General features: G+C 51.0%; 1 protein-coding gene across 4 annotated transcripts in view; it reads right to left on the bottom strand.

Moving 5' to 3' along the window:
* SLC4A8 (solute carrier family 4 member 8) overlaps positions 1–25,211 on the bottom strand; it is a 114,144-nt gene that overhangs the window by 38,923 nt on the left and 50,010 nt on the right. For all 4 annotated transcript variants that reach the window (XM_089308373.1, XM_089308375.1, XM_089308376.1 and 1 more), the window contains 9 exons: positions 16,865–17,011; positions 16,020–16,155; positions 13,757–13,917; positions 8,173–8,361; positions 7,129–7,220; positions 5,307–5,464; positions 4,019–4,106; positions 2,977–3,123; positions 2,138–2,238 (listed from right to left, as the gene is read on the bottom strand). In XM_089308373.1, coding sequence (XP_089164499.1) covers positions 2,138–2,238; positions 2,977–3,123; positions 4,019–4,106; positions 5,307–5,464; positions 7,129–7,220; positions 8,173–8,361; positions 13,757–13,917; positions 16,020–16,155; positions 16,865–17,011 — 1,219 coding nt within the window. The remainder of the gene's footprint in view (positions 1–2,137; positions 2,239–2,976; positions 3,124–4,018; positions 4,107–5,306; positions 5,465–7,128; positions 7,221–8,172; positions 8,362–13,756; positions 13,918–16,019; positions 16,156–16,864; positions 17,012–25,211) is intronic.

Raw genomic sequence — 25,211 nt, 5'->3', positions numbered from 1 at the left:
GTAAACTGTAACTCTGGAAAATGATCAAATCCATGCTGAAGTAAGCACTACCTCCCCAGGACAGTCTCAGTCCTGGGATCCGTTCCAAGGGCAGATGCTTCCCCGGACCTGCCGCTCAGGACCTGGCCTCCCCACCCAATTCAGAGCTCTCCCAACTTCCAAGGAAAGGCCTCGCTCACTCTGGGTGGTCGTTCTTTTCTGAGACTCCCTCCAATCAGAGGGCTTCTGCTTTCCACCAATGCTCCCTTCCAGGGCAGAGCTATCTGCCTGCACCCTCAAACACAAACCTAAAACCAGACGTGTACTCCGGTCAGGACCCCACTAGTGCAGTGCCATGCCTCCTGGTTCCCTGTCTCCTCCCCTGGCTTCGTCCTCAATTTCCAATACTGGAAAAACACATTGATCCCCACAATTCCAAAACAACCCTGTGTTTCCAGTGATCAGAGGACTGAGGCTAGAAGAATAAGGAAAGCAACTCCAAGCAAGGGAGGAAGAAAAGAAAGAAGCAAGGGAGGTGGCCGGCGCCGCGGCTCACTAGGCTAATCCTCCGCCTTGCAGCGCCGGCACACCGGGTTCTAGTCCTGGTCAGGGCGTCGGATTCTGTCCCGGTTGCCCCTCTTCCAGGCCAGCTCTCTGCTGTGGCCAGGGAGTGCAGTGGAGGATGGCCCAAGTACTTGGGCCCTGCACCCCATGGGAGACCAGGAGAAGCACCTGGCTCCTACCATCGGATCAGCACGGTGCGCCGGCCACAGCGCACCGGCCGCGGCGGCCATTGGAGGGTGAACCAATGGCAAAGGAAGACCTTTCTCTCTCTCTCTCTCTCTCTCACTGTCCACTCTGCCTGTCAAAAAAAAAAAAAAAAAAAAAGAAGAAGAAGAAGAAGAAGAAGAAGAAGAAGCAAGGGAGGGGCCAGCACTGTGGTGTAGCAGGTAAAGCCACCACCTGCAGTGCCAGCATCCCATATGGGTGCCGGTTCAAGTCCTGGCTGCTCCACTTCCGGTCCAGCTCTCTGCTATGGCCTGGGAAAGAGTAAAAGATGGCCCAAGTCCTGGGAGACCTGTGAGAGACCCGAAAGAAGCTCCTGGCTTCGGATCAGCACAGCTCCAGCCATTGCAGCCAACTGTGGAGTGAATCAATTGAATCTCTCTCTCTCTGCCTTTCCTTCCCTCTTTGTGTAACTCTGACTTTCAAATAAATAAATAAATCTTGAAACAAACAAACAAGAGAGTAGAGAAGGTAAAGCTGCCTCTGTGGTCCCAGCTCCACCCCGCAGATCCTGCTGAGACACAGCGTAACTCACAGAGCCACAGCCACAGCCTGAACCTCCTCCCAAGGTCCAGGGACACCTCTGCATGTCATGCCAGCCCCAAATATCACCTTCTCACCTGGGGAACCAAACCTCCTACTCGGGGGCTTGCTTTCTTCCCCTGCCAATAAGAGCCTCCTTCTTAGATATCTGTCCTTAAAATCTTGGCCTACAAGAGTAGGCTGCCTATTCAGAGACACATGCATCTCAGTTTCCGTCTTCCTCCCCTAAGGGAGCTCCTTAACCTGAAATGGTCACTCGGCATTTATCTGCACCTAGTCCATTCCATGCTACAGTTAGGCATCACTCATCAAATAGAGCGTCTACTCTGCAGGGTCCTGGCCAGGTGCCAGAACAGAACGCAGCCCCTGCCCTCTGAGAGCTAACAGCCTAACAGGAAAGACATCGACTCAAACAACAATCACAACATATGATACAGGCTACGGTGGGAAAAGGGGGTTAGAGCTCAGTGCTGTGGCGTCACCCAGCAGGAACACCCAACTTCATCTACAGGGGCCTGGATGGCTCCCCAAGGAAGTGACACCTGAGCTGAGACAAAGGATGCTAGCAGGAGTTAGCAGATGAGGAAAGGGAAAAGGGTTCATATCAGGGAAGATTGTGCAGGAAGGAGTGCAAGTGACATAGAAAATGATGGCTTGAGAAACCTGAATGACAATTTGACATATTCACAATACGCATAATCAGTGGTTTCGTTTCTAAAGTCATCCCCAGCCGTTAAATTCCAACTGCAGAGAAAGCTGCAAGCAAAGAGGACGCCTCATTCTTTTATGCAACCTCTGCCCAGGGAGCTGCGCATGCCGGGAGACTTACCGCCCAGTGCGCTGAAGCTCTGGCCCACTGTGGCCCCCGTGCGGCTCGGGTTCTATGTGGCAAACGTTTCCATTGGGAACGCCAGGCATTTTCCTTTTCTCCTGTTAACAGAGGACCACAAAGTTAGCAGAGTCAGCATTTACTGTGGGAGAAGTAATCCCAAAGCAACCAAAAAACGCCTGCAGCTCTCAAATGCATTTGCTAATGTGATGCGGTTTATCAACTTTCCGGAGGGGGGGGGGGCGGGGGGATGCCTAATTTTTCTTTCTTTTCCAGCAGTCAATTCTGGTGTCTTGTCTGGAAATAGAGAAATGGGGGCAGCCGAGATGACCTAAGTCTCAGCTGCAAATCTGCTTTGTGCGATCTTCATTCTGCCTCTGCACCTTGCCCTGGGAGATGGCTTTGGCCGTCATGTGTACAACCAGGGCTAACAGCATCCTGGGGGCAGGGGGAGGAGAATGCTGCTGGGGAGGCTGAACGCACACAAAACACATGGCCTGGTGCTGGTGCACCATGGGAGCTTTCTTTCCACCTTCAAAGAACTTCATTTGCCCTTTCTGCACAACTTGGTCTTTTCACTGGAGGGCTTCCTACACGATATACTCCTAAGAATGCCTGCCATTCGACATCAGTCTTCAAATCTGCAAGGTTGCCTGACCCCGTCACACCTGAGCCAGTCTGTGTCCCTGCAGCTGCGCTAGTGTCAGAGTTCTGATGGCCTGGGTGCCCTGGAGCAGGGCCGTCTCTGGGCTCAGGGTAGACCCACGTGATCTTTGCTTTGTCAGGCCCCTGCAGTGACATTGGCAGCACTAGCCGCTGGGCTAACGCACATACATTACCTGGGAAGGGACGTTTTTGGGTGGCTCGATTCGAATGGAGGGGTCCCACTCTCCTGGAGGCAGCACTGTCACCTGGTCTAGGAACTCATCAATGCCTGCCAAGAGATCATCTCGCTCTTTGGCTTTATATGCCACGTCGTGGAAAATCTACAGGAAGAAAAAGCCCTCAGGAAAGCTGCAAGGGCAAACCATCACCGGAGGATACAGGGATGGATGCACAAAGCCTCTTATTTTTTACCTCTGTCATGGGGATCTGTGAGACAGAAAACTTTAGAAAAATGTCAGGATAGAAGGACTTTTAAAAATGAATATGGGTCAAAGAGAACTAAATATATGTATGCTAATGTAAGAAGCAGTGATTCTCAAGTTGTACAATTCTGTTAGCTACACAAAGTAGGAAAGAAAGGTTCCAGGGAAAATGCTCCTGATCTTAATGGTTGGGAAGACGATGGACTTCCTAATGAGTAAGGAGCTAAGCTTCCCAATGGTGACGGGCTGGGGACACATGGCTCACGCCTCTCTGTGTCCACTAAGACACATGTGTTCTCAGCCCAGCTCTGCGGCTGAGCACCGTCCTCACCAGGGAATGCACAATGCACCCAGTCTGGTTGCCTTGGCACAGGCAAGTCAGCACACTCACACTACCCTGCCTGAGGCCACACCCCTGACCTTAGACAACTGCTTTCATCTACGTGGAAAGGGAGTGAGGTTTCTGTATGTGAACAGCTTGGATGCATTTAGTTAACTTTCTGTTTCTAGCAAGTTATGTCAGCCTTAATATCTCTCCCTCTATATCACACTCAGCAGTAATTTTCCCAGGAAAAAAAAAAAGGTTCTCTGCATCCTTGATCACTCCATAAGGAAGCAAAATCCCCGGAGGACTTAGCCTTCCTCAGCCAGCTCTCAGCAGAGCGCTCGGAACCGCTTGCTGGCCGGCAGATGCTGCAATTGCAGTGATTCTCCCCCTGAAACCAGCACAGCGCCCGACACAGAACACACACGCACTCAGCACTCACGAAAGGAAAGGAGAAGTTGCACGTACCTCATCTGTCATGATGGTGGCCATGGACCTGCCGATCTCGTGGTACTGCTGGCCTTTCCCTACTGGACCCAACAAGATAAACAAAAACCTGGCAGGACACACAGAGGAGGAAACTACTAAGCAAACACAGAGAGGTGACAGCTTACTCCTCTCTAAACAGTGTGACATTTTTCTCTGCTATCTAACAGAATAATTACTGTGCCACCAAAACAAAGGAGACACACCAATGACAGAGCACTTGGCATTGTCTGGACCTAACAGCCCTACTCTGGACAGTGGAAGCTGTTTGTTTAACATTATTCAATAAAGTAGTTACATTTCTTAGCATGTCCGTTGACACAATTCCCGGCTATAGAAAGGATGCTTTTTAAAAACTTAACCTGACTGGAGCCAGCATTGTGGAACAGCAGTTAAGTCATATGAGCCAAATTCATGCCCCATGAGTGCCAGTTCAAGTACTGGCTGCTCCACTTGCAATCCTGGGAAAGAAACAGCAGATGGCCCAAGTACTTGGGCCCCTGACACCCTGTGGGAGACCTGGACAGCGTTCCAGGCTCCTGCCTTCAGCCTAGCCCAGTATTGGTCGTTGTGGCCACTTAGGGAATGAACCAGATGGAAGATCTCCCTCCCCCCACCCCCCCCAACCCCCCGCCCCATAACTCTGCCTTTCAAATAAATCTTTAAAAGAAACTTGGCCTTATTGTGCAAATCCAAGGTTATTTGACTCCCATTCATTTTTCTAACAAGAAAACAGCAGGGAGAGAAGAGAGAGAAGGAAGTTGAAACAACCAATCCTTGTAGAGGAGTCCACTTGGCGTTTGGACATCTGACTGCCCTCTGATCACTGGGCTCTGCATCACCAGCAGCCCCCACTTCCGAGCGCAGGGACAGTCTCTCAAACAAATGCAGGCACATGTGAAAACCATACAAAGCTTTGCAGAACTGTGGCCAGAGACTCCTCTACCTTGGCTTGGAGACCTGGGACAGTAAGACTCGGGCTTTGATGACAACAAATGACTGGCCCTTGCTATGCTCTTTGAATGCCCCTCAGATCTGCACTTCTAGGCTGCAGGTACTGCGAGGTCACAGCCCTGAAAGTCTTAGAACGCACCTGCCTTGTGATTAATCAAAAACCATTCCCCGGAGCATCGATGCTAGCTGTTGGTACGAACACTTGGGCAGACGTGCACTTTCGAATCCCCAGAGCATTGATGTTAACCATTGGCACGAGCGCTCGGGCAGACCTGCACTTTCGCTGGACCGCGTGGAGCTTCCCCTCTGCCCCTACCTTGTTGGGATGGGCACTTCCGTCAGGCCCGAGAGAAGGACGGCTGGGGACAGCCTCACGAAGGCCACGATGGGGCGGTCCAGTGTGTCTACCTCTCCAACCAGCACGTTGGAGGCCTCCGCCCCAGTGGGGATTTTCTTCATGAAGTGAAGGTCCACCTGCGATCCAGAAGAAGCCGCTGGCACTCTGGGATCCAGCGCCTGAAGCATCACGTTATGGTAACATGCCTCCCCACACCGTTCATCTGATCTGCGCAAAAACCCTCTAGATAAAGTACATTACTCCCGGTTTTGTGGTTTGTTTTCTTTTTTTCTTTTAAATGGAACAACCTGGCTGGCGCCATGGCTCACTTGGCTAATCCTCCGCTTGCAGCGCTGGCACCCCGGGGTTCTAGTCCCAGTTAGGGTGCCGGATTCTGTCCTGGTTGCCCCTCTTCCAGTCCAGCTCTCTGCTGTGGCCCGGGAGGCAGTGGAGGATGGCTCAAGTGCTTGGGCCCTGCACTCGCTTGGGAGACCAGGAGGAAGCATCTGGTTCCTGGCTTCGGATCGGTGCAGCATGCCGGCGGCAACGCACCAGCCGTAGTGGCCACTTGTGGGGGGTGAACCAACAGAAAAAGGAAGACCTTTCTTTCTCTCTCTCTCTCTCTCTCTCTCTCTCTCACTGTCTAACTCTGCCCGTCAAAGAAAAAAATTAAAAAAAAAGATTTATTTTGGGGCTGGCATTGTGTAGTAAGTTAAGCCGCCACCTGCAATGCCGGCATCCCATATGGGTGCCAGCTCCAGTCCTGGCTGCTCCACCTCTGATCCAGCTCCCTGTTAAAGTACCTGGGAAAGCAGCGGAGGATGGCCCAAGTGCTCAGGCCCCTGCACCTGCGTGGGAGACCAAGAAGAAGCTCCTGGCTTCTGGCTTTGGCCTGACCAAGTCCTGGACATTGTGGCCATTTGGGGCGCGAACAAGCAGATGGAAGATCTCTCCCTCTCTCCTCTCTCTCTCTAACTCTGTCTTTCAAGTAAAAAAAAAAAAAAAAGACTTTAAATAGATATTTATTTATTTGTATTTATTTTTTAAATGTATAATTTAAAATTCAAGTCCTGGCTGTGCCACTTCCGATCCAGCTCCCTGCTAATGGCCTGGAAAAAGCAGCCAAAGATGGCCAAGAGCTTGGGCCCCTGCCACCCACATGGGGAAACCCAAAAGAAGCTCCTGGCTCTGGCCTGGCCCAGCCTTGGCCATTTGGGGAGTGAACCAGTGGATGTAAGACATGTCTGTCTGTCTGTCTGTCTCTCAATTTCTCTCTCTGTAACTGTGCTTTTCAAATAAATAAATCTTTAACAAAATAAAAAAGACAGCATCGTGCGCGAGTGGACAGGAGAGAGGAGAGGCTGTAGGCAGGGAGACGAGGGCTTGGGGCAGAGATGCTGTGTGGCTCTGCTACTGCCCTCGGCCTCGGGGACCCCAGGCACAGGCCTCAGGAGTTTAGGAGACAGCAGCAAAAACACTACTCTGCAAAACCTTTGGAGGGTGAGAGGAGGTACAGGAGAGCAGGTACCAAAACTGACAGAAGAACCGGAAGGCGGCGTGGGCTGGCACGTGCGTCTAGCATGTCAACACGTTGGATCTGGAAGCACGCTCCGAGGAGTTGGCCCTGCCCAGCCAGGAGGCAGAGCACAGGAGCACGGGGCCTCGCTTCCTGCAGAAGATGCCCTGCTCTGTGGAGGGAGGCTCCGAAACACTGAAGCTCACCCGGGTTCCAGCAAGGCGACTCCGTGCTCACTGGAGATAGACGGAGGCCTAGAAGCCAACTTCCCACATCTCTGCTCACCTTGCTTAAATCCACAGGGCTGTGTTCGCAATTCACTCCATTTTTCACTTCGAGATGTGTAGTTGGGACAGACTGAGGAGACACAGTTTGACCTAATTGGAGAAAAACAAGCAGAATCCTGAGTCACTGCCCTCCCCCACCCCCAGCAGTTCCCCACCAGCCACCCATCTCCATTTGGCTATGTCTTCTGCTGAGCCTACTTGGAGAAGATGCCTATGAAGCCACACCTAGCTCCTTGCCTACCCCTCAGTGGTAAGGTCTGATAACTTGGGACCCTTCTTCCTAACACATTTATAACCCTCTTTTATGATTTTTGTAGTAAGGCGCTAATCCTTAACCAGAGGCACGGACAATAGGCCCCAGTGGAAAACCTGTTCACAATATGGAGTCCAGGCAGGTGTCCTGCACACCGTGATGCAGCACATGTGGTGGCCAGGAGACCACAGATGAGCACCCGCCTGGCCACGGAAAGGGGAACCAATCAGCAGCTGAAACTCACTGAGTGTCCGCCTCCCACCCTGCACTAGCTCGGGCTTCACCTGGCTTCACTCATTGGAGCCTCACAATAAACTTAGGGATTAGGTCTGTTTGCTACCCTTCCTTTACAAGTGAGAGTGGACCTGAAAGAGGTTTAGTAGACTGCCCACTGTCACCCACTTTTCATGGGGTAAAACCAGAATGATGAGCCTACGAGTGACCCAAGAGCCTACACTACAGTGTTTGGCCTCCCTGGTCTACAACGTTTGCTTACTCCCAGAATGCTCCAGTTGACCCTCTCTGGTCCCTCCTTATCCCCAGTGTGGCTACCTACCAACAGCCACATCAGTTCTTGGGAACAAGTCCTTATTTTGGGTCCTCAGAGATCTAGCGCCACAAGAAAGACGGGCACCAGTGCCCCTAACATCTCACCAGTCACCAGATGGCTTAAACGGACACAGAAATACGTTTGACAAATACAGCCCCTACTTCCTAGTGACGCAGCACCTCCTGCCAGTCCCCATGCGGCCCATTAATGGAGACAGCAGCTGTGCCGAGTGAGCTCACCGTGCCTATCCATCGAATGCGGGTCAGACTGCCTCTTGCCGGCCTCGGCGAAGGAGCGCACGATGGGAATGAGGTTGCTTCTCTTCTTCTCGTTCTGATGGTGGTGCTTCTTGAGGAGGGCGTCCCGCACCTTCACCCGCATGCTGTCGCTCAGGTCACTGAACAGTTCCTGCTGGTCCAGGATCAGGTCTGCAAAGCAGGCACTCGTGTGAACGCGCAATCACAAAGGCCACCTCGGTGTGGGCCTGGGGCTGGGGGTGGGGCGAGAGGCAGGGGACGCCGCTCAGCTCCAGGGTCTGCAAGAGCTCGTTGAGACCATGGCTGCAGGAAGTCACACCTTGTTCATGTGATTATGAATTGAAACTATTAAGCATGTAATATGTGCCGGAAACTACACTGCAAAACTTACATATATTATCTAGTCTAATCCTTATAACCTCGAGAAATAAATTTTATTAAAACAATTTTTACAGATGAGGAAAGGAGGGCCTAAGTCCTACAAAATTCCCCAAGGTTGCACATCTAATAAGTTGCAGAGCTAGGACTCACACCCAGGACTAACTTGAAAGCCCGTATTATTACCTTCTTTGTCATCTGCCAGACTTCCCCCACAGTCTCTTCCGCCAAAATTTTCGCATTGGTGTAGTTATCAAGAGGAACAGAGGGGCAGGCACTAGCCTAGCAGGTAAGACTCTGGCTTAGATGCCTGTGCCCTATGTCAGAGCACCTGGGTTTCCACTCGGATCCACCTGCTGACTCTGACTTCCCTCCCTGGGAGACAGTGGCGGTGGCTTCTGGGTTTGCTTCTCCCACGCAGGAGACCTAGACTGAATTCCCAGCTCCTGGATTCAGCCCTGGCTACTGTGGGCTTTGAGGAGTAAACTAGCACATGGGAGTGCTTGCCTGCATCCTCCCTGCCTGCCTCCCTCCCTCCCTCTCTCTCTCTCTCTCATAACTAAATAGGAACTATTACTGAAGAACACCAAATAGCTACTTGAAAGTGGAACCTAAAAGAATAATTAACTGGCTGCTCACCCCAATTACCACCAGACATGTCTTTAACCTTTCCAGACCAACAGAGTTGAGGGGGAGAAAAATCCCAGTACCTGACGCTGAGAGGCAGTGGGCACAGCAGCTAACACGAGGGGCCTTGGAGCTACAGGCCCACATTCCATCCCAGTTCTCTAACTTTCTGGCTATGCGATCTTGGGCAAGGTAAGTAATTTCTCTTAAACTCAGTCTCCTCATCTGTAATTTGGAGCTAACATAATCACCCCATCTTAGAAGACTGCTGTGGAAAATCAGATGATACGGATCACCTGTCCTTATCACCAACGTTATGAAAGCATCAGCTATCCGATATGAGACCCATGATCATTTTACTTCAATCCTACATACCTCTCCCCAAACCTCAACCTATTGTCAATTTCTAGCTTCACCCATGGCTATCCAAATGCTAGAAGCAATCAGTGAGGAAAATCTACTCCACATTCATGTCAAAGATACATATTTCTGTTTCTTTGATTCCACCCTTCCATTCTATAATCATGGTTCAGGAACTCCCACCCCAGGGGCCATCTCAGATCCCCCTCCATCTACTCCCTCCTTGTTGTTTTCTCTTGTCACCTAATAGTTCTCGAAAGAAAAATGTCTTAGCCCTTTGCAATTTGACTGCCCCCACGGAGCTTCTTTGGAAAAAGCCATCACTAATGTCCTAGCTGCTAATCCAGTGGGTGGTTCCAGTGCTCATCTGACCTGTCTCCTCTGCAGCTTCTGACACTGGTACAGCAACATCTCTTCTCTTGGCTTTTACAGTTAGCTGAATGGTGGCCTCCAAGAGATGTGTCTATGACCCAACCTCCCCCAGAACCTGTGCATGTGATTTTATTTGTAAAAAAGGGTCTTTGCAGATGTAATTAAGTCAAGGATCTCAAGATAAGATCTTCCTGGATTATTGGGGTAAGCTCTAAATCCAAGAAAAAATATCCTTGAAAAAAAAAAAAAAGACACACAGGAGAAACTTAGAAGTGCATGTGAAGACAGAGGCCAAGATTAGAGTTATGCAGCCCAAAACCAAGAACACGGAGGGCCCCAGAAACGAGAAGCTGAAAGAATCAAGGAATAATTCTCCCTAGAGTTTTCAGAGAGAGTAAGGCCCTGGCAATACTCTGATTTTGAACTTCTGGCTTCCAGAACTATAAGAGAAAGAGAAAAAAAACAACTTCTGTCCTTTTAACTGACCGTGCATGTGGGAAGCCATAGGAAGCAAACACAGATTTCATGACCATTCCCCAGTCTCCTCCAACCTCCCCAAGCACTCCTCAGTCTCCTTGGCGGTCTTCCTTACTCCAACCTATCAGAAGCCACCTTTAAACACTGTAGCTCCCCAGTTTCTGTCACAGCCTTCTGATCTTTTCTCCTTTCCTAATCTCAGCTGCCTATGGACTGGTAACCTCCTAAAAGTATATCCTAGCCTAGCTCTCACCTCTAAGTGCCAGCTCCAATTACCCAGTAGACCACCATCGAGACGTCCCGCAAACCTTCAGAACTAAGTACAAACAAAACCACACTCAGAATCCTAAATTCTTTTTCTTTCATTCTCCCCATTCTGCCAAACTGTTTGCATTAATTCTACTTCCGCAGCCTCACGGGGCATCATCTGCCCTCCCTTCCACTCCCTCCTGCCAACTGCCCGTGGTACAGGCAACTACTGCTATCAGCCCAGCCCACTTCTCCCTCCAACTCACCTTCTGTATCGCTTTCATCACTACATTCTGAATATGCAAGATTGACTGTCACCCACGCACCAGCGGCTCCCTGTTGTTCACACAGAGTTATCAACAGTTTCAAAAGCTGAAGCGATATGGGGTTAAGCCCCTGCTTGGGATGACTGCCCATACTGGGTGCCAGTTTGTGTCCTGGCTGCTCAGCTTCCCAATCCAGCTCCCTGTTAATGCACCTGGGAGGCGGCAGTGATGGCGCCGGGACTTGAGTCCCTGCCACCCATGTGGGAGACGTGGGGAGAGTTCTCAGCTCCTGGCTTTGGTCTGGCGCAGCCCTGACTGTTGTAGCCATTTGGGAAGTGAACCAGTGGATGGAAGATTGCTTTCTCTGTCATTCTGCCTTTCAAATAAATAATATTTTTAAAAAGAAAAGATAGGGCCGGTGCCGCGGCTCACTAGGCTAATCCTCCACCTTGCGGCGCCGGCACACCGGGTTCTAGTCCCGGTTGGGGCGCCGGATTCTGTCCCAGTTGCCCCTCTTCCAGGCCAGCTCTCTGCTGTGGCCAGGGAGTGCAGTGGAGGGTGGCCCAAGTCCTTGGGCCCTGCACCCCATGGGAGACCAGGAGAAGCACCTGGCTCCTACCATCGGATCAGTGCGGTGCATCGGCCACAGCGCGCCAGCCGCGGCGGCCACTGGAGGGTGAACCAACGGCAAAGGAAGACCTTTCTCTCTGTCTCTCTCTCTCACTATCCACTCTGCCTGTCAAAAAAAAAAAAAAAAAAAAAAAAAAAAAAAAAAAAAAGAAAAGAAAAGAAAAGAAAAGAAAAGAAAAGAAAAGAAAAGAAAAGATGGGGCCAGTGTTGTGGCAAAGCAAGTAAAGCTACCGCTTGAGATGCCAGCACCCCATATGGACACCGGTTTGTGTCCCAGCTGCTCCACTTCTGATCCTGCTCCTTGCGAATGGCCTGCTAAAGAGCAGCGGAGGATGGTCAAATTTGGGCCCCTGTCACACACATGGAAGGCCTGGATAAAGCTCCTGGTTCCTGGCTTCAGACTGGCCCAGCACCGGCCATTGAAGCCATCTGGGCAGTAAAATGGAAAATCAATCAATCTCTCTCTCTCTCTCTCTCTCTCTCTCCCTACCCCTCTCTGTAACTCTTTCAAAATAAATAAAAAGAAAAGCTGTCACGGGTTCTTCTACCTGACACAAGGGTCTCTCCTTTAGCCACGGAGCCAAAAGTTAGCAAATTGTGGATGTGACCCCAGTGAGTTCCATCTTTCCCAGGCAATCAGTGGAACTTCTGGGCATCTTCTTGGAAAAGAGGGGACCCAGGATCCCATCAGTGCTGACTCCTCTCCTGGGTACTTGAAATGGAGCAAGATCAGGAAAAATCTTTAACCTGTCCAGCTGAACAGAGCCAGCTGGAAGGAGAAGTCCCCATATGCAACCAGGTGTTTTTCCAACTTAGCTCCCAAAACATGGTCCCTAAATACTCAATCACATCGACACTGGCCGGACACATTTCTGCCTTTCACATTGTGCTGAGGAAAGGGGTGCACTGCGACTTGTCCGCCCTGGATGTCGTATTTTAACACCTTTCATTCTCTGCAACTCTTTCCTTTGCAAAATGCCAAACTGCTTCTTTCTCTAAGCACATTTCCAAGTTGCACTTACTTTAACTGCTGCTCCTAGGGCTACTTTCCCACCAGCAGGTGAACTCCCAGAAGGCAGGAACTGTCTCATTTCAACAAGGGGACTTCAGAAAGTTTGTGGAAAAACAATTTTTTTTTTGGACAGGCAGAGTTAGACAGTGAGAGAGAAACAGAGACAGAGAGAGAAAGATCTTCCTTTTCCGTTGGTTCACCCCCCCAAGTGGCTGCTATGGCCAGCGCACTGCGGCCGGCATGCTATGCCGATCCGAAGCCAGGAGCCAGGTGCCTCCTCCTGGTCTCCCATGCGGGTACAGGGCCCAAGGACCTGGGCCATCCTCCACTGCTGCCCCAGGCCACAGCAGAGAGTTGGACTGGAAGAGGAGCAACCAGGACAGAACCGGCACCCCAACCAGGACTAGAACCCAGGGTGCCGGTGCTGCAGGTGGAGGATTAGCCAAGTGAGCTGCGGTGCCAGCCGAAAATCAAAATGTTAACGTAAATTTATTTTGGTGCAAAATGCTTTTCGAAACCTATGCCTGGTTTAGGTTTTTTATTTTATTTATTTTTTATTTATTTTTATTTTTTGACAGGCAGAGTGGACAGTGAGAGAGAGAGACAGAGAGAAAGGTCTTCCTTTGCCATTGTTTCACCCTCCAATGGCCGCCGTGGCCGGCACGCTGTGGCCGGCACACCGCGCTGATCCGAAGGCAGGAGCCAAGGTGCTTCTCCTGGACTCCCATGGGGTGCAGGGCCCAAGCACTTGGGCCATCCTCCACTGCACTCCCGGGCCACAGCAGAGAGCTGGCCTGGAAGAGGGTCAACCGGGACAGAATCCGGCGCCCCGACTGGGACTAGAACCCGGTGTGCTGGCACCACAAGGCAGAGGATTAGCCTAGTGAGCCGTGGCGCCGGCCTGGTTTAGGTTTAAAACACATTTTCCACTTTTTGAAGACTCTTCCTATTTCCCTGTGCCTGGCACATCATCAAGCACACAGTAGGTACCAAATAAATGCTCGCTAAATGAGAAGGCAAATGGAAGTCTAAAGACTGGTCATCTGAATTCCATAACAAGCACATGAAACAGGTAAAGTTGTCTGTTGGCTGGAAACCTACCCGACAGCGGAGGGTCTGTGGCTTGCCCAAGGACACACAACCGCGCACTTCTTAATGGGCACGAGAGTGCCTCTTTTCCCTCACCTGACCTTACCTGAAATCTCTTCTATGCTATTTGCACGCATATCCAGGAGGACGGTTCCATTAATAAGGCAGCTCCTTAGCTCAAAGAGGCTGTGCAAGGACAGGGTTGCCACGTACGGCTTGCTCCAGCGCTCTCCCCCATCCTCAACGTCTTCTTCAAACTTCAGCCACCTGAAAGCATGACACATACAGATGCCAAAGGTAGACAATGAGGTAGACAACCAAGACAAGAGAGACAGATCTTTAAAACCAGCCACTGAGAAAAGCATCTGAAAGTTATACTGAACATTGTAAAAGCGAATGTTCAATGTACGTTGGCCAATGAAAAAACGTATAGAACAGTGCAAGACTGAGTACAGTAATTCCATTTAAAAATATATTCATTTATTATTTGAAAGACAGAGAGACAGACTGACAGGTATCTTCTACCCACTGGTTCATTCCTCAAATACCCACAACATCCAGGGCTGGGCTGGGCAGAAGTCAAGAGTCCAAAACTCTACCCTGGTCTCCCACCTACGGGATCCAGGCACTTGAACCATCACCTGCTGCCTCCCAGGGTGAAAAGTAGGAGGTATCTGGAATTGGACGTACAGCCAGAACTCAAACCCAGGCATTCTAGTATGGGACACAGGAATCCCAAGTGGCATGTAACCCTGTGTCAAATGCCTGCCTCAATCCCATCTTTCTTTAAAGGAAATCTGAAACGGAGTGGATGGCTGTATCAGATCTCCCTTTATCTACTGCCTCCTTCTTCTCTTCTCCTATCACTTAGAAGTTCTCAAAAAGAAAAACTTCTTAGCCCCCTTGCAATTTGGCTTCCCCAGTGGAACTGCTTTTGACACAACCATCACTAACTTCGCAGTGCTAGATCCCAGGAGCGTCTCCAGCCCTCCCACCTGACCTCTCTGCAGTACTTGACACCGAGAGATCAAAGGCGCTTCACTTGGCTTCTGTGTGTATAAGACACCAAATCGTACCCTCCTCATTAGCCCTGGAGCAGTGGGATTACAAGGAGCCTCTCACTTTCTTCTTTTCGCTTATCTTTATTTTCTGATTTTCTGTAGTTAGCATGTATTACCTATTCAATCAAAACTAGATATAATCTATATATCACTGGGACACACTGACAAGTCACGTGAATAAAATGACAATATTTTCCTTTTTATCAGTGCCTATGTAACCTGCAGAGGTTTACAAAGACTGAATGACAAACACTAACTGCCTTTTAATGCGGTATCAGGACAGCTGTGTGAGTGAAAACTGCAGTTCTGCTGTGTTAGTTACCCTTCTTCTTCCCTGAGGTCCCGGCTCTGTGTCATTCGTGAGGCTCGCTGGTCGGTTACATCAGGAGCCAAGAAACAGCTCTGGTTCATATGGGGGCTCTTCTGGGAGTTGACTGTCAGCTACCCCAGGAAGTCCAGTATCAGGCTGGCCATACACCCGAGAGTCTCTGTGAGGTTGAACTGTCCCAGAGGAAGTTCAAACCTCAAAACCTCTGGCACTTGCCAGTGAATTAAAACCCAAATGACCGGCCGGCGCCGCGGCTCACTAGGCTAATCCTCCGCCTAGCGGCGCCGGCACACCGGGTTCTAGTCCCGGTCGGGGCGCCGGATTCTGTCCCGGTTGCCCCTCTTCCAGGCCAGCCCTCTGCTGTGGCCCGGGAGTGCAGTGGAGGATGGCCCAGGTGCTTGGGCCCTGCACCCCATGGGAGACCAGGAAAAGCACCTGGCTCCTGGCTCCTGCCATCGGATCAGCGCGGTGCGCCGGCCGCAGCGCGCCGGCCGCGGCGGCCATTGGAGGGTGAACCAACGGCAAAGGAAGACCTTTCTCTCTGTCTCTCTCTCTCACTGTCCACTCTGCCTGTCAAAAAAAAAAAAAAAAACAAAAAAAAAAAACAAAAAAAAACCAAATGACCATAACGCTCACCTGCAGAAAACTCAGGACCTGTACTGTGTCTGCAGGGCTAGGTTCCAACCATTTGGCTTTGTTTGGCATCTTCTAAGCCAGACCTATAACACCAAGATGGCCCATGAATTTGCTCTGGGCCCCAAACAAAGGAGAGAGAACCTCCTGAAAGTTCTGGCTTCTCTATACCAGTTGACCTTTAGCATGGCATGAGAAAGAGACCAACACCAAGACCCCCCATGGGGGACCCTGGAGCATCAGGCCCCTGCTTCTCCCAAAAAGAAAGAAAGGGCAAGCAGGTCTGTCCCTTGCGGAAAGAGATACGACCCATCCGCCCACCCAGGCTCTTTTCGATGGCATCTCACCTGGCTGTCTCCTTCCACTCGGCGTCCTCTCCTTCCTTCACACAGATCTCATCCAGCTCTGTGAATAGCTCGTGCGGCACATGCTCCTCGTCGTCCTCGGTGCCAAGAATGAACTGAACGCGCTGAGACGGCGTGTCTAGGAAATCCAGCAGAGACAGCGCTGGTTCAGCCACGAGCGTGGGACACAAATAGCAGCCTGCCTCACCTGCTAACTTCAGGAACACAGGAACGAAATCCGGGATGCAGATCCTAAGGCTTCTTTGCTTTCAGAGAAAAGGCTCTTCTGTGGGAGCCGTTTCATGAACTGAGATCACTTGGCTGTGGCTTGACTATGGTAATGGCTCCTGAACTCACCCAGGGGTTTAAACCTAAGAGGTGGGGCCTAGGACAATAGTTCCCACAAAAGCCTGAGCTGGGACCAGCCTGCCCCCCCCCCCCGCCTGTGTGATCTTTCTTCTGCCACTGCCATCCATGGTCCTCACGAGAGGCCAATTTGGGGCTTGAACCTCCAAAACTGAGTCAAAGAAACCTTTTCCATTTATAAGTTAGGTGCCTCGGGTATTTTGTTATAGTGACCAAATGACTAACACACACCTGGAGAACACCCCACAAGAACCTAGAAAGAATTGTAGTCAAAAGGAATGACGAATTCTCTAGCAAATGAATTTCCTGACTGTTGTGCTGACTTTGCTGGGCATGAACTGCCAAGTTTTCACGTGGAGAGTTTTTACTATTTGAGCGTTTCTTCTCTTGGAAGAAAGAAGAAACCCTATGAAAGGGCTGTGTCTGTCACACATTCCCATGGCATCCCCAAGCTCCCAGGCCCTCCCCCGGGAGGGGGTTACCGTGGGCCAGGGCTTCCAGGCCTTCCTCCCCCTGGCTGGCTCCTTTGCCCCGCCCTCGTCTCCGGTGCTTCTGGCCATGGGTGCGGTGGTGCCGATGGCTTTGCCGGCCCAGTGGCATCCGAACCCCCACATACAGAGTTCTGTGACCTGGAAAAGAAGCAGAAGGTGTGTGGCAAGGTTCCTGGAGGAAAAGGAGCCCAGCACAGTTAAGAGGAAAAAAAAAAAAAAAAAAAAAAGACGACAGCTCTTTGGCCTAATCACAGCTGCAGAATGACAAGACTTCGCAGGCTTCCAAAGACTAAAGATGTAGAGATCCGGGAACTCAAGCTGTCCTGTCCTGCCTGTGGGTGCAAGCCTCACAGGGATGATACATAACACGCATGAGTGCGATTTTCAAACTGTAAAAGCCAATGCCGTGGTTAGTTATGGTCATTACAATGACCATTCGGCCCAGTGGTTCTTTAAAAAGGCAATGCAGTGCTCTATGACTTCTGCAGGAGTGTTGCCAGAGAGGCAGCTTAGAAATCCGACTCGGAGCACAGTGAAGGCGCCAGTCAGCCTGCCTGGGTCCCAAACTCATTAGCCACATGACCTTGAGGATACCTAATCTTTCTACGACTCATTTTTTTTTTTTTTTTTGATAGGAAGACCAAATGAGAGAGACAGAGGCAGACAGAGACAGAGAGCACCATTTGCTGGTTCACTCCCCAAATGCCCATAATGGCTGGGCTTGGTCCAGCAATGGAACCAGGAGCCAGAAATGCGATCTAGCTTCTTACTAATGCAGACCTGGGAGGCAGTGATGATGGCAGGGACCAAATGACTTGGGCCATCACTTGCTGCCTCCCAGGTCTGCGTTGGTAGACAGCAGAATCAGAAGTGGAGCTGGGACTCAGACATGAGATGTAAGCACCTTAACCAGTAGGCCAGACACCCACCCCGTGACTCATCTTTTAAGAGGAATACTAGGGTCTGGTGCTTTGGCATGGCAGTTAAAGCTGCCGCCTGCAGTGCCAGCATCCCATATAGGTGCTGGTTCGAGTCTTGGCTGCTTCACTTCCGATCCAGCTCTCTGCTATGGCCTAGGAAAGCAGAAGAAGATGGCCCAAGTCCTTGGGCCCCTGCACTCGCGTGGGAGACCCAGAGGAAGCTCCTGGCTCCTGGCTTCAGTTGGCACAGCTCCAGCCATTACAACCAATTGGGGAGTGAACCAGCAGATGAAAGATCTCTCTCTTTCTGCCTCTCCTTCTCTCTGTGTGTAACTCAGACTTTCAAATAAATAAATCTTTATTATTTTTTAAAGGAATACTAAAAGCTTACTATCTAAACGTACAGGGTTTTTCTAAGTAGTAGATAAGCTTGTAAAATGCTTAACACAATGCCTGGAATAAGTTTTAACAGCCTGTACATTCTAGGATCAGCTACCATGTGATTCTACTTTTTGTTTTTTTTTCTGTATTGTAGAATATACCACCTAGAATAGCACTGAATGACTAGTTACAAATCATAAGGAACATGAGGCTAGTGTCAAAGAAAATTTTTGTAAATTTATTAGAGAGAGAGAGAGCGCGTGAGAGCACTCTTGTCTGCTAGTTCACCCCCTAAATGCCCACAACAGCCAGGACTGGGCAGGGCCAAAGCCAGGAGTTGGGAATGTAATCCAGTAGGAACCCAATTACTTGAGCCATCATTGCTGCCCCTCGGGGGCTGCACAAGCAGGAAGCTGGTTAGAGACAGGAGATGCAGGTGGGTGTGGAACCAGGTACTTCAATATGGGATGTGGGTGTCTCAACCACTAGGCCAAATGACCCCCCCAAGAATTAAATATTTCACAGAGGAGGGGAACATGAGAAAACCAGTGATCCAACAGCATTCTCTCCAGTTCCCCCTCTTCTACTTCCTCATTCTTTCCATAAACATACTGTGGGCTGTTTTGTTCTGTTTTTTTTTTTTTTTTTTTTTTTTCCACCTGCTTCACCTGCCTTCCTGCCAACACTGGGGCCCAGAATCGGTAGTTTCAATGTTGCTCCCACGTGCAGATTCCATCACTGGTTCGCTTCCCAAATGCCCGCAACAGCTGGGGTTGAGGCAGGCTGAACCTAGGAGTTGCCTGGCAGGGACCCAATCACATAAGCCATCACCCCTGCCATTAGCAGGAAGCTGGAGTCAAGAGTGGAGGCTGGAACCAGACCCAGGCACTCCAATATGGGACAAAAGTGTCCCAACCGGCAATGTGATCACTTAGGCCAAATGCCTGCCCCTGTGTATGGCTTCTGACCCCACTCTCTACTGAAGCGGCCCTCATTAGGGACACCTGACACCACTTAGTCATCAACTCCAACAATCACCTTACATCACTCTCCATCCAATTCAAAGAACCTTCCAGAGCCCAGCCTGAGCCAGCCACCATCCCTGGACTTCCTCCTCCTCCTCGGGGCTCGGGGCTCGGGGCACCCTTGGCTCCTGTGTCCCTGCCCTCCCTGGCTTACTCTCCTCCCGCCCCGTGCTTCTGCGCCCTCCACAGTCCACCCCAGGAAGGCTGCCTGGCTTCTCATCCTCAGCCTTCTTTTCAGTGCTAGCCACTCTTCCGATTTCAAAGCTCGCTTGCACAGAACACCCCCAAATCCTTACTACAGTGATCCAACATGTCCCACAGCAACCTCACTGTCCTCCACGCCAATCACACGTGGTCCCATTTCTCCCATGCTTCTCTCCGTGGCACTGCCGTTCTCTCAGCTTCCCCAGACGTCCAGCCCTACCCCTCTGTCCCTGCATTGCACACCCTCTGGCGTGGGGCAGTCATGTGTTTCTCCCCTCCCCCCCATGACAGAGCCAAGCCTTTCTTCCTGCTCCCACATTAATTTTTTATTTTTTTTAAGATTTATTTATTTATTTGAAAGGCAGAGTTATAGAGAGGCAGAGAAAGAGAGAGGTCTTCCATCCGCTGGTTAACTCCCCAAATGACCACGACGAAACAGCCAGAGCTGCGCCAATCCAAAGCAAGGAGCCAGGAGCTTCCTCTGGGTCTCCCAAGTGGGTGCAGGGGCCCAAGGACTTGGGCCATCTTTTACTGCTTTCCCAGGCCATAGCAGAGAGCTGGATCCAAAGTGGAGCAGCCAGAACTCAAACCAGTGTCCATATAGGATGCCAGCAGAGCAGGCAGTGGCTTTACCCACTACGCCACACCGCCAGCCCCTCCCACATTAATTTTTTTTTTTTTTGATAGACAGAGTTAGAGAGAGAGAGAGAGAGAGAGAAAGGTCTTTCTTTTTCCATTGGTTCACCCCCAAAATGGCCGCTAGGCCGGCGTGCTGCACCGATCCGAAGCCAGGAGCCAGGTACCTCCTCCTGGTCTCCCATGCAGTGCAGGGCCCAAACACTTGGGCCATCCTTCACTACCTCCTGGGCCACAGCAGAGAGCTGGACTGGAAGAGGAATAACCAGGACAGAATCTGGCGCCCTGACCGGGACTAGAACCTGGTGTGCCGGCGCTGCAGGCAGAGGATTAGCCTAGTGAGCCGCAGCGCTGGCCTCCCACGTTACTTTTTTTTTTTTTTTTTTTTTTTTGACAGGCAGAGTGGACAGTGAGAGAGAGAGACAGAGAGAAAGGTCTTCCTTTTGCCATTGGTTCACCCTCCAATGGCCGCCATGGCTGGCGCGCTGCGGTCGGCGCACCGCGCTGATCCGAAGCCAGGAGCCAGGTGCTTCTCCTGGTCTCCCATGCGGGTTGGGCACTTGGGCCATCCTCCACTGCCTTCCCGGGCCACATCAGAGAGCTGGCCTGGAAGAGGGGCAACCGGGAAAGAATCCGGCGCCCCGACCGGGACTAGAACCCGGTGTGCCGGCGCCACTAAGTGGAGGATTAGCCTAGTGAGCCGCAGTGCTGGCCTCCCACATTACTTTAACACTGCAAACTGATCCTCCTGGTACAGCTCATCCCTACAAGCTCAGACCCCTTTGTGTTCACTCAGGCCTCCGTCTCCTTTCTAGTCTTTTCTTCCCTTAGGACAATTATACTTCAATGAGAAAATAAAAGGAAAGACACTGGAAAGACCTGAGCGGTCAGCTCAAGAGACATAAAAGTGGACATACCGCATGCTCACAGAGAATACACACTCTCGGGGGGAAGTCTGGATGTACCCCAGCAGCACAACAGCCGTCTCCTCCCCATGGCCTCCGCTGCTGCACCCACTCTCATTTCACACTTTTCGCTGCCTGAGCCAAACGGCCATTCCACAATCGTGCCTGAGCTTCCTGGAAGCGCCGTGGCCCATTCATCCAAGACGCACTGCCATTGCGCCTTTGTCCTCAGTAGCATTTCTGACTTCCCTGATCAGAGGTGCCGGCCCCTCCCCCGAGTCCCCAGGGCCCTGACTAGCACTTCTCCCAGACACTTACTCTGCCTTGCAGTAAAGGCGGGCAGTTATCTGTCCTGTCTCCCACTACTCCTTGGCTAGTTCCCGAGGTCTCAGGCCCTACCTCCCTCTCAGAATCCGAATCTGACTAAACTGCATCCTGTCTTAATCAGAACCCCACACGCCACTTGTTAACCAACAACGTTCCACTTGAAGTGTCAGTGAAGATCACTGGCGGCGGCGGCAGTCACCTAACGGTGCCAGGTCCTGTCCCCAAGGCTGGGGATCCAGTCGTGACCAGCACAAAGTCCTCAGGACACGTTTTGTAGTTGGGGGACACAGTGGTCAGGAAAGCAGACAAAATCACATCAAATATCAGGGGGTGCCACGCATCAAACCAGGTAAAGTGCTGGAGCATCGGGGTAGGGCTGGAGAAGGGAGGCTTTTGCTCAGATGCTTAGAGAGGATGCCTGAGAAGGAGAGGCCACGGGAAGGCACGGGGGGAGGGCGTTAGAGTATCCCTGGGAGAGGGACGAGCAGGTGCACAGGCCCTAAGGTACGAACAGGCAGGGCTGGTTCCAAGGCAAAAAGGCCAGAGTGAGGTAGAAAAGACAAGAAGGAAAGGAGGAAGGGGACAGACAGGCAGGCAGGGGCAGATCATGAAGAATCAGTGGACCACGGGAAACAAAACTGGATCCTAGGGACTAGCACTGTGGCACAGCAGGGAAAGGCGCGCCTGCAGGGCTCACAGGGCTCGCACTGCTAAGAGGGCTGATGTATGCTCTGCAGGGAAATTGAAGAGGCAATGCCCAGGCCATTAGAGCCCATTTTATTAGCTCACATCTTATTGGTTCATTTCCTCACTGTTACCATTAAAATAAAGCAAAGAGGTTGGAGCAAGTGGCATCCTGGGTGTTGTAGAGATACTGGTCGAGCCCAGGTCCTGATGTGCAAGTCCCAGGAAATGTTCGTGCTAGGCCATTCTTTGGAGGAGACACAATGGTTCCATTCTTGCAGCTGTCCTTACTCCTTGCTCAGAGGCGCTCAGCAAATGTTTGGCAAGGGATAACGTATGCCTCTGCTTGATTTCTAAACTCCCGAGGCAGCTCTGAGGCATGGCTGGGGAGCCAGCCCGCAGAAGCCTGTGCTGCTGCTGCAGGGAAAGCTCGAGTCTTGGAGAAGGAAGGTGCTTTCTCCCGAGAAGAAATCAGGCCGGGATGTCTAGACCAGGGCTCCGGAGCAGGAATTTGGGTCTTCTGAGAAATGAGCGACGGACACCAGGAGATGCACATAGCACCAGAAAATGCAGTGCATCATCTGGTTCGGGTAGTCCTGTGACCTCACAGAACTGACCCTGCGGTCACTGTGCCAGCCAGTCACTGCTCTCCTTCCAGAGTCTCCTAACCTACAATGTACCCAAACGTCATTTCTCCCCTCTCACTACCCATTTATGTTTGCAGTCCGTGTCACACCTAGTCTTCTGGGGCTGTGTGTAAGTAAAGTATTCTAATTTAGTAAAAATTATGAGAGAGATGGAATGTAGGTGTATATATACAATATATATATATTTTATTTATTTACTTGAAAGTCAGAGTTACACAGAGAGAGAAGGAGAGGCAGAGAGAGGACTTCCATCCACTCGTTCACTCCCCAGATGGGCACAACAGCCAGAGCTGTGCCAATCCAAAGCCAGGAGCCAGGAGCTTCCTCCAGGTCTCCCATGTGGGTGGAGGGGCCCAAGCACATGGGCCATCTACTACTTTCCCAGGTCATAGCAGAGAGCTGGATCGAAAGTGGAGAAGCAGGACTCGAACCGGCAACCATATGGAATGCCGGCACTGCAGGCGGAGGCTTTACCTGCTACGCCACAGCACCGGCCCCATGGTATATATTTTTTAAAATAAGTATATATACCCATCCAGAGAACAGTCATTAGGAGTGAACTGGTACTGACCCTTGCCAAGCAGAACAGAACGCACGGTGACTGGGGCGTCAGTGCACAGTGCACTACACACGTGCTGTTTACCAGGCACTCTCTCAGAGCTCATTAGTCTGTAGCAGAGGGCAGGATGCTGCCGGGAGCTTACAGGTTGACTCAAAGTCAGTAACCACAGTGGGACTCTAACATGTGCAACAGAGGCAGTCGTCGTTCTTCTTCTTCTTCTTCTTTTTTTTTTTTTAGTTGTAAAATGGTCAACTGGCTCTGGCCTCTGTTTAAAACCTTATTAGATTGGGGCCGGCACTGTGGCATAGCGGGGAAAGCAGAAGATGGCCCAACTCCTTGGGCCCCTGCACCTGTGTGGGAGACCCGGAAGAAGCTCCTGGCTCCTGGCTTCAGATTGGCGTGAACCAGTGGATAGAGGATCTCTCTCTCTCTCTCTCTCTCTCTCTCTCTCTCTGCCTCTGCCTCTTTATAACTCTTTCAAATAAATAAATAAATAAATAAATCTTAAAAAAAAACCTTATTAGAAGGCATTAAGCTTACTGCAGGAATCAGAAATCTAGTAGTTAATCAGGTATAATGATCTCCAGAAAATATAGAAAAAGCCATTCCTCCAACTGAAACAACTGTCCTGAGTCCCCTGGGGCTGTGAGCTCACGGAAGCATGTCACAGGCTGTGACTTCTCTTGAGTTTATCTTTGGAAAGCTGTGGTAACGTCCACTTTTGAGTTTTTCCCTTACATTAAAAAAAAAAAAGTAATGTCACGTTTTAATGTACCCTCCCTTACTGATAAGATTAACTTATACAAAAAAAAGTCTCCTATTCACAAAGTTTTGGGTTTTTTCGGTTTTTTTGTTTGTTTGTTTGTTTGTTTTTTTGACAGGCAGAGTGGATAGTGAGAGAGAGAGACAGAGAGAAAGGTCTTCCTTTGCCGTTGGTTCACCCTCCAATGGCCACTGCAGCCGGCATGCTGCGGCTGGTGCACCATGCTGATCTGAAGCCAGAAGCCAGGTGCTTCTCCTGGTCTCCCATGGGGTGCAGGGCCCAAGGACCTGGGCCATCCTCCACTGCACTCCCTGGCCACAGCAGAGAGCTGGCCTGGAAGAGGGGCAACCGGGACAGAATCCGGCGCCCTGACCGGGACTAGAACCCGGTGTGCCGGTGCTGCAGGCAGAGGATTAGCCTAGTGAGCCGCGGCGCCGGCCCTATTCACAAAGTTTCTAACAATATCCAGAGACTAGATCTCAGAAGCAGGTCTGGAAATGGGGTAAGGGAAGGGATGGCCATGTGGGTCCAGGTATAGAAAAAGGGAAGGTTCTGCAGGCCCAGAGGTTTCTCCACAGGCCCAGAACCTTCTGCCATGGCATGAATGCTGAATCAGAACACAAGGGCCTGACCTTAACCTCCACCTTCAAGACACAAGAGCACCTTGAGTGCAGCCTCACTGATCCTGGGCTGCCCCACAGCAAATCCCACTCTTCTTCTCCTCTCCAGAGTGGGCACGTGTCCTCCAACTGCGCACAGCACTCATCTTCAAGGTGTAAAGAGAACTAAGATTCTGGCTTTCAGAAAGCTCCATGAATAAAGGACTGCTTCCCAACAATGATCCTGCCATAACGCCATCACCCTGGGTGGCTCTCAGCAAGGTAGAGCATGTGTCAGGGACAGGCTGTGTCACCTGCAGAAGCTGCTCCCGCTGCCAAAGACTCGCTGACCACTGTGGACGGAAGTGTGTCCTCAGGATCCATAAGCACCTGCCCCAGCTTATTATTCTACTCCCAAGCAGACAAGAGTGCTCATAAATGGTTGCTTCCTTGCTGGGAGCAAAGGCCCAGTGGGTTTTCACGTGGACCTCCGAGGTGCAGTGAGAGGTAGAGAGACAACGGGATTATCAAGACAGAATGAAGGGAGCAACAGATTAAAACGTTTATGGGGGAGTGACTTTTGGTGCAGTGGTTAAGATGTCTGCGTCCCATTTCAGAATGTCTGGGTTCAAGTCCTGGCTCTGCTCCCAATTCCAGCTTCCTGCTAATGTACACCCTAGGAGTA

Source organism: Oryctolagus cuniculus, chromosome 11 (genome assembly GCF_051225735.1).
Source record: "Oryctolagus cuniculus isolate XC-2025 breed Fujian yellow rabbit chromosome 11, ASM5122573v1, whole genome shotgun sequence".
Taxonomy (NCBI): domain Eukaryota; kingdom Metazoa; phylum Chordata; class Mammalia; order Lagomorpha; family Leporidae; genus Oryctolagus; species Oryctolagus cuniculus.
The sequence above is the reverse complement of the archived record's forward strand: the minus strand, read 5'-3'. Positions and strand labels throughout refer to the sequence as shown.